The sequence below is a fragment of the Tarenaya hassleriana genome, unplaced genomic scaffold (genome assembly GCF_000463585.1).
Source record: "Tarenaya hassleriana unplaced genomic scaffold, ASM46358v1 Cleome30, whole genome shotgun sequence".
Classification (NCBI taxonomy): domain Eukaryota; kingdom Viridiplantae; phylum Streptophyta; class Magnoliopsida; order Brassicales; family Cleomaceae; genus Tarenaya; species Tarenaya hassleriana.
In genome coordinates, this window is record NW_010966178.1 from 151,660 (window position 1) to 160,623 (window position 8,964).

Here is an 8,964-nt window from a genome sequence, read left to right on the forward strand (position 1 = left end):
TATATATATATATAATGAAAGAGATCGTCCTGATATTGATAATTTTTAAATCAAAATTAAAGATACATATATTTAATCATTTTATCGTATTTACACCACTTTTTTACCATTTTTATATATACAAATTTTCTAAAAAATTGACGTGTCTAATTTGTTTGAAAAAATAAATTATTCTTTAGTGGAAAAATAAAATCATACTTATTTAATGTACGTATTATATATTAAGATACAATTTATTTTCTCGAAATTAACACGTGTCCAATTTGTCCATTAATGTTTTTCGAATTTACGGAAAAAATAAATTATTCAATGAAAAAATCATATTTATTACAAAATAATTAATGTAAAAAATTAATGATAGAGTGAATGTAAAGATATTCATGGAATAGATAAAAAAATACGTGATTCATAATCAATCATATTAAATATTGTGAAATACAGTTTGTTTCATATGTACACGACACCTGTCTTATATGATAATAAATTAGAAAGTAAAACCATGTATTCAACAAATGTATTCAACAAATGCATTTATAACTAATTTTTGTTAAAATCTTTCTATAAATATTCCATAGTAAAATCATGTAACATCGTTATTTTGAGATTTTTAAAAGATTTTTCATTTAAAAATATAAGTTATAAAATTAAAAACAAAATATATTATATTTAATTTTAAAATATTAATAAAACTTTTAAAATCTATAAATAATTTGATTCCGCGTGATTCGCGTGGGTTATTAACTAGTAATATAAGTTTTTGAGTTATTTCTTATTTGAAAATTACCAATCGTTTTTTTAATGGAAACATAAAATTATACAAAATATTATAAAATTACTAGAAAAAATATATCTACTTAAAAATGTCATAAAAATACATAAAATTCCAATGTGATCATTAATTTTTTGATTTTTCATAAATGTCGTTATGATCTTATCTAATGAATATTTTTCTCAATTAATATTTGAAGTACCTTATGAGTCTGAAATAAGTTCAATAAATACCGTATAAATTGTTAAGATTTTGATGAAGGTATTGGGAAATGTCATTTTGGTCGAATAAGAGCCCTTTAGATATCACTAGATTTTTTTTTTTTAAAAATTTCAAAAACTTATTGGATCAGGTCTTAAATTATATACTCTAAATAAAAGGTCAGAAGAGTGTCAAGTCCTATTAGAATTTGGATATATCGTTTCATTTGAAACTCTTACTCTTTAATTAATGTTTTACGAGACGATATATGTGTCATGAGAACTAAATCAACTAATTTATCATATAAACAAGAACGAATGTTGAAGGATCATATAAAATAAATTTGGATGATAAGAACAATAAAAAATAATTTAACAAAATATAGATAAAATAAAAGAAAAAATCTAATTAAATGATATTTCAACTCATATATATTTAAATTAGAAATAGATTGATTTCATACGGGTTATTCAACCAATATTATTATGATTAAATATAAATATAGGTGAGATTATGTAAATTTAATATTTTACCAAAATTTAAATACGAGTAAGATTATATAATTTAATATTATACCAATATTTTATTGTTAAGTATTAATAATCTAAATACATTATTATTGGATTTTTAACAGTAAATTTAGATTATTGTTTAAAATTATACTTACGAGACTATCCACAGTGACATTTTTAAAGTAACTCTCGTTTTGCCAAAAGTGAAACTTTTTTATTGAATCGTAAAAATTTTATAACTATTTTTCTGATATTCCAAATTTTAACTATTGATTTTATATTATAACATATAAAAATATAAACAGAAAATATTAACAATTGATTTTTAAAAAAAGATATCATATTTTATATCAATATTATTCATTTATCTTTATTTTGAATATTTATCTTTATTTGACTATATAATTTATATTCATATATATATTTGCTCATTTCATTTATCTTCTTTTGTTTAGCAAATATAAAAGTATTTTTTTTCATAAAAAATATTGAATATTTTCAAAATTGTTTATCACTTTAGATATAAAATATAAATTTAAAAACAGAATATAATATATTTAATTTTAAAATTAATAATATTGTTTTTTAAAATTTATATGTAATTGTAATCTAGTAACCAGAAAAGGAAATAACGCAATACAGATCCGAAATATGCTAACTTCCCGCATGAGATTGATACGCAAATATATACAGCAAGATGTATTTCCCATTAGTTTTTGTCTTGGAGAATTTTCAATTGATCGTATTGTACTTGCGATTGATCAGTGATTCTGGTTCTGGTTCTGGTTCTGGTTCTGGTTCTGGTTCGCGCTCTCTCCTCTCCACCCAGAGACTGTCCCATCAATTTGCTTCTGATTACCGTTCTCCGCGCGCCTGATTCTTGGGGTAACCTCTATTCTTGTACGGGCACTACATGTCCTTTGTTAATGTATATGTTATTTTATCTGGGTAAGTGGGTGTGGTGCTTTTCAGTTCGACAATTTTGGAGTTCTTTTGTTTCCTATTCTTTTGGGTAAGTAATCTGAATCGTTTCCGAGTCACTAACTAGACAAAGTTCGAGAATTGACTGAAATTTTAGTTGTAGATAGAGAATGGGTTATTGGATTGTAGCATGGAGTTTGATTAAGTCTTTATCTGGAGAAGTTTCAATGCTTTTGATAGCTTGTGAGCAAAGGTTAAAAATTCCAAAAGTGTTTTTTATGTTCATTTTTATTTTGGATTCTTAAGTTGATTTGCTACACCATATGTGTAAATACATGTATACAATTCGAGCTTATAGAAAAACTTTTACTCTTTTGATCGATTATATTCTTGTTTTAGGCTTACATGCACCCAGGTGTTGTGTGTATCCATGTATGAGCATATGATTGCAGAAACAGACATTGAAAATGGTGACCTCTAATGGGCACAACCTATCTTGCATGCTTATGCTTTTTCCAGACAAGTTTGTGTAGATTTTAGTTGATTTTCTGGATTTTAAATGTGTTGTTTGCTTATTTATTGTGCGAGGATGATAGATGTGCGGTTGCATCACATTAGCTTGAAGACTACTATTTTCTGATGCAAGCAAAATATGTTTAGTTGTGTGGTGAACTGGTGATCGTAGACTTGCAATTGCATCACATTAGATGAAAATGTTGTTATTTTCTGATGCAAGTAGAAAATACTGATTTTGGTTCATCATGCTACGGTTCTTTGTGTGAACTTATCACATCTTTCTTTTCCTACCCGGCTAATCATTTTGTTTTGAGTATGCTCAATCAGACAATTTGCAATTATGTGCCCTCATCCTGCTTCGTTTTTTCTTCTTCTTCTTCTTTGAACTGAGAGAACTTAGGTGTACTCAGCTTATTTCATCAAGAACTGCTCTGTCCCTTTTCCGTGTAATTGTGCCTTTCAGTTCTCGCTTTCTGAATATTTAGCTTCAATACAAGTCAGCGCTTCGTGTTTGAATGGAAATTGAGAAGGGGTTTGGACTGATCATCATAGCTTTTGTTACTCATTTTGGGTGTCTTGTCTGAATTGATGCTTAATCAAATTTTGTTGTGTTTCTTTGTACTTTTCGTAGTTTCAGCAAAGTACAAGTACTCTGTTTATTGGGAGAATAAAAGGATGATTAACCTGTAGTTTGATTCTTGTTCTAGTGGAATCTGGTTGTAGATTTGTTGTCAAGAGGGAAAGCAATATAATGGCAGTGGACAAGGATAAGCTTCAAGAGGAAGCATCCGTTATTCGTTTCTGTAAAATAATTCTAGGTTGGGACTTTAAACAGCTTATGCAGGAATACGAGGTAATTCCAGATCCTAAAGTTCCTTATGTGAAGGGATGGTTTTGCCATTTTGTGTTTGAATGTTATACACATTTTCTATTTGGTTTGCTTTTTCATTTCAATTTTGATGATGCAGGGAAAAGGCAGAAAGAATTCTAATGTAACGTTAAAGGAAGTAAAAGATGGCAGAAAGGATTCTAATGTAACGTTAAAGGAAGTAAAAGATACTTATAAAGATGCTGATGATTATTTGGAGACTTTTGAACCACTTCTATTTGAGGAAGTTAAAGCTCAAATTGTCCAGAGAAAAGACAGTGAAGAAGGTTTGTTAAATAAAAGTATTCCGCAAAATTTTGGAAGATATTAGCAGCTGCCAGTTATTTTGTTCTGTTTGTCTGATGAGAAGATTTTCAGTTTTTCGAATCATTTTGATCTTGGTTTTTGTTACTTTTGATACTTATAGGCAGCCGAGGAACCGAGTCGCCTATACTTCCAGCTTTTATTATGTCCTGTATTTTTTCAATCTCCTTAAAATGTTGTTTATCAATGTAGCTTTTATTTTCATGCAATTAGGCCATATCAAACTGCTCTAACTTTTCTTAACATATTTGTTTTGCCTGTCGAAGGACTTTTCCTATGTCTGTCTTCCTGTTGTCTTTCTCTCGTTCTTAATGTCTGCTTGGTTATGACAGCGCCAGAATGGAAAATGAGGTTGGTAATGGATTGTAGTGAGGCCGACGGATTTCACTTTCCGATGGTCACTTATGAAGCTGACGAAGACGAGTCCATTTCTCCTAATGATTTTTTACTGTTATCGAAATCGAAAGAGGAGGTAACAATTTTCTGCGATGAGACATTTTATTTGCTTTATCATTGCTTTTTGTTCTAGTCACAGATGTCTCCTAATTTTTGTTCTCATTTTCTAGTTTCTTCTTTAGTAATAATTCTCAATTATAGGATTCATCCTACGCTTTTGCATTAGTGGAACATCGTCAAAGGAATCTTCTTCGTCTGCGCATGTATTTAGCTGAAGAGATGGTTCAGATAACCAAAAATATCAAGTCCTCGAGAACAAAGCCATTTATCCAAGCCCTATCAAATATGAGGGCTCTGATCACCTCGTCTTCTAGTGCCGTAGAGAAAAGATTATTTAGTTTAAAGGTCAGTTATTTACAAAAGTATTATCTAATAACATTATGTTCTATGAAGTTTCTTCTCTTTGTTTTTTTTTTCTCTTGTGGTTTTGGTTGTTCCTTTATCCTTTGATATTGCGTGGGCTTGGCCCTTTTTTTATTCTTTAAGTCTACTGCTAGGTTATTGAAAACCTCTAGTAGATACCTGTTGACATATGCGTAAATGAGTGCCATCTATCTGCTAAACTAGTAAAGCTGAAGAGCAATCACTGTCTCTTATACTTCTTCAATATCTGAAGGGAAACACAGAAAGAATTAATCCTATATGCATTATGCATCATATTTTCTGTATGGTACGGTTCCATAATGAGTCAGGTGGTTATATGATGTTGCAAGTATAAAGACCTAACTTCTTAGACTAAAACCTTTTTCCCATGTCCTATACATAAATTTCATCTTGTGAACATATGTTCTATATGGGTTTTTTTGCCTCTCGGAAACCATAACTCTGGTTCAATTGTTTTGCAGTTATGTAGCTTATCAACAATTATTCGGGAATATGTAGGACTACGGTCTGTCAGTTCGCTCCCATTTAGGGATTTAATACTAACTACAGCAGAACAATCTTGTGGCTACGGTGATGAGTCGTGGAAAATATCAGAACCTCTGCATGAATTCTTTAAAGAAAATCTTAATAAATCCCAGAAAGAAGCTATTGATGTAAGTATGCTCTCTATCTTTCGACCATCTTTCTTTTATTTCTTCTTTTTCTTTTAGTAGTATAATGCTTCTGTACGTATAAGGGGGAATGGCAGTTTTCTGCCGGGGCTTTGAACTTTTATCTTTTCTATTTAGTATTTACCACAGGTCCGCAGTTTTTACTAACATATATTTGCTCTTCCTTTTATCAAAATGAAATATTTTGCAGGTTGGTCTCTCAAGAAAATCATTTGTTCTAATACAGGTCTGACCTTTTTCCTTTGAACTTGTTTTAGCATTTTGCATGGAGTTATCATTTAGTTTCTTCATGTTATGATATCAAAGGTTTTCATATATTGGATGAGGGACTCGCACGCAAATGTTTTTTTATAGAATCCCTTCAACAGATTTATAGCTTAAGTTCTCCAGTTCGCTTACCGAGTTAGTACTCCTAACGGGTCAATGTTTTTTTAGTCCCAGGATTATCGTGTAGGCATCTTAAGCTCGGAAACATTTTAGTTGGTACTGTAATTACCCTGTCGATAAGAAGAATTTAGAAGACTTCACCTTCATATTGGATTGATAAGCAGTTGAATTGAGCTGATGATATTTGCATATAAATATTGACTCTATCATCCTTTAGGGTCCTCCGGGTACTGGAAAAACTCAAACAATTCTGAGTATCCTCAGTGCCATTCTCCATGCGACTCCAGCAAGAGTCCAATCTAAGTATGAAACTCGAACTTTCTATCCTTGTGATGTTTGTTTAAAATGAGCTACTTTAATTAAGCGCTACACATTCTAACTGTGATAATCTTGCTTTGCTTCTTATCTCATGGAATGCCCTTAATTCTTCGAAATAGAGGTGCAGAGCGTGTAGTGAATGGTGGACTTGAAATGACTAATGAAGAAAAGTATGATTCTGCTCCCCTATTATTATCTTTTTAATCATTTTATTCTCTTCTGAAAATATGTGCAACTATTTTCAGAAGAGTTCATGCTCTTCTACTACTCGGATTTGGAAATAGAATCATAATTTCTCTCTGGAATATCATAGCATCTGACTTTCTTGGTTGACTTGCCTCAATATGTTTGTCTCAGATGCATTCACTGGAAACAAGCATCTCCTTGGCTATTTGGTGGTAACCCCAGAGATGCTATCATGCCTGTTGATGGTGATGATGGTTTTTTCCCAACCACAGGAAATGAATTGGTAAGTCTGGAGAGGTTTTTCTGCGATTTTAGGAAAACACACTATCTAATCCTCTGTAATACAATGTAGAAACCAGAGGTGGTTAATGCAAGTCGCAAGTATAGATTACGTGTGCTTGTATGCGCTCCATCAAACTCTGCACTTGACGAGATTGTGTTACGGCTTCTAACTACTGGTATGTGATTCTTTCCACAGATGCTAAACCATTTAAATTTCCCTTGCAGCTTGTACAGTTGGTACTGCTCTTTAAATTAGCCTATTATATATGGTGTGACCTTTGGGTTTTCAGGTCTTCGTGATGAAAACATCCAGAAGTATACACCCAAAATCGTCCGAATTGGTCTCAAGCCACATCATTCAGTCATGTCAGTATCGCTGGATCACCTTGTATGTATCTAGCAGCTTCTATTCTGGTTGTTATTCATATGGGGTTGGTTTTTTCTATTATCAGTTTTCAATTTGGGAATGAATCTCCTAATCTGGTCTACACGATTTCCATCGTAATGGTAGGATGAGTTTTTGGTCTTAGGAAGACCCACACTTGTGAAAGATAGATAAAGAAAGTATTAAAGTTGTCTTGATGAAGCATATTCTTCAGAACCAGTCTGAGAAGCACTCCTCTGCAGGTTGCTCAAAAGCGTGGTTCAGCCATTGATAAACCGAAACAAGGAACCACAGGGACTGATCTAGACAGCATTCGAACTGCAATTTTGGACGAGGCTGCAATTGTATGGAGAAATGCCCTTTGTGTTTTAACATAATTTTGAAATTATTGTTATGCCTGTCCCGAATATCCACTTTTGTTTCCAATGCTATTTCAGGTGTTCTCTACCCTTAGCTTCAGTGGCTCTGCACTTCTCACCCGATCGACCCGTGGTTTCGATGTTGTTATAATAGATGAAGCTGCTCAAGCTGTAATGGCCCACACTCTTTTACTTTCTAGTTGGTCAACATCAGAATTACTTATATGAAAGTGGACTTATGCATATTTGTTTTGTCTCTCCTTGAAACAAGGATAGCAAAATAGGATACTCTCTCGTGGAAACTCTTATTTTCGAGTCTTCGGCCATCATAGTTAGAGTATGTGAGTGTTTTTCTGGTGGAATGTCTGCAGGTCTTGCCAATAACCTTTACTAGATTTGTACCGGTTTTAGAGTAAAATGAATCTCCCATCAAATGCAGACTTAAATGGTTTTTCCCCGATCATAATAAAGCAATTGATTAGAAAGTTCCACCGATTATACGATCATAAATGCAGGCGTAAATGCAGAACTAAATGGTTAGAAGATATGAATTCCTTATTGTCCTGTAGTATTGGAAACTTCTATGCTTATTGTGATTCCGCGTATTAATGTAATTTCCTCTCACATGCATGTGTAGGTTGAACCAGCAACTCTTGTTCCTTTGGCAACTGGATGCAAGCAAGTATTTCTGGTAAACCTCCAATAGTTTCTTGTTAGAATTCCTAGTTTTTACTTACACCACACTACAAGCTATTCAGAACCGAGCCAAATACCCGTGTCCTGGTCTTACTACAGGAGATCCATTCTTCGGGATAACGTCTCTATCTTTTCTTGTTCATTTCAGGTAGGAGATCCTGTTCAACTTCCAGCTACTGTGATCTCTCCTATTGCTAAGGAATTCGGGTAGAATTATTGTGACCTCTCATTCCGTCAGAGCTGTGTTTCATCATGTATTCTTCTCTTGTATTTTTACAACATGTTTTCTATCCATTTCTGGCCTTTCTTCAACGAAGCTATGGTACAAGCTTGTTCAAGAGACTTCAAAGGGCTGGTCATCCTGTAAAAATGTTGAGGACCCAATACCGGATGCATCCAGAGGTATGGTTGATCACATTCTCTACTAAGATCCTTATCGAATAAATTTCAAATGATCAAAATAGATTTTTGTGAATTATAATCAATTAATAAAGCATTTGACAAGGATTTCTTCGTCATCCCCCAGCTTTTGTTCTTATTTTCCATGGTTGTGTTCTGTTTCTCTTTTTCTGCCAAAAACAAAAATCAGATAAGAAGCTTCCCTTCCAAAGAGTTCTATGATGAGGCATTGGAAGATGGGTCTGACATTGAAGCTCAGACAAATCGTGAATGGCATAAATACCGTTGTTTCGGTCCATTCTGCTTTTTCGATATCCATGAAGGGAAAGA

General features: G+C 32.6%; 1 protein-coding gene across 1 annotated transcript in view; it reads left to right on the top strand.

Annotated features, from left to right (window-relative positions):
- The first annotated feature begins 3,073 nt into the window (after positions 1 to 3,073).
- LOC104820240 (probable helicase MAGATAMA 3) overlaps positions 3,074 to 8,964 on the top strand; it is a 7,552-nt gene continuing 1,661 nt past the window's right edge. The window contains exons 1-17 of the mRNA XM_010550617.2: positions 3,074 to 3,772; positions 3,888 to 4,074; positions 4,444 to 4,583; positions 4,709 to 4,912; positions 5,413 to 5,604; positions 5,813 to 5,848; positions 6,227 to 6,312; positions 6,447 to 6,497; positions 6,685 to 6,796; positions 6,866 to 6,971; positions 7,086 to 7,183; positions 7,423 to 7,524; positions 7,618 to 7,710; positions 8,177 to 8,230; positions 8,384 to 8,442; positions 8,553 to 8,637; positions 8,825 to 8,959. Of these exons, the coding sequence (XP_010548919.1) occupies positions 3,671 to 3,772; positions 3,888 to 4,074; positions 4,444 to 4,583; positions 4,709 to 4,912; positions 5,413 to 5,604; positions 5,813 to 5,848; positions 6,227 to 6,312; positions 6,447 to 6,497; positions 6,685 to 6,796; positions 6,866 to 6,971; positions 7,086 to 7,183; positions 7,423 to 7,524; positions 7,618 to 7,710; positions 8,177 to 8,230; positions 8,384 to 8,442; positions 8,553 to 8,637; positions 8,825 to 8,959 (1,842 nt within the window). The 5' untranslated portion in view covers positions 3,074 to 3,670. The remainder of the gene's footprint in view (positions 3,773 to 3,887; positions 4,075 to 4,443; positions 4,584 to 4,708; positions 4,913 to 5,412; positions 5,605 to 5,812; positions 5,849 to 6,226; positions 6,313 to 6,446; positions 6,498 to 6,684; positions 6,797 to 6,865; positions 6,972 to 7,085; positions 7,184 to 7,422; positions 7,525 to 7,617; positions 7,711 to 8,176; positions 8,231 to 8,383; positions 8,443 to 8,552; positions 8,638 to 8,824; positions 8,960 to 8,964) is intronic.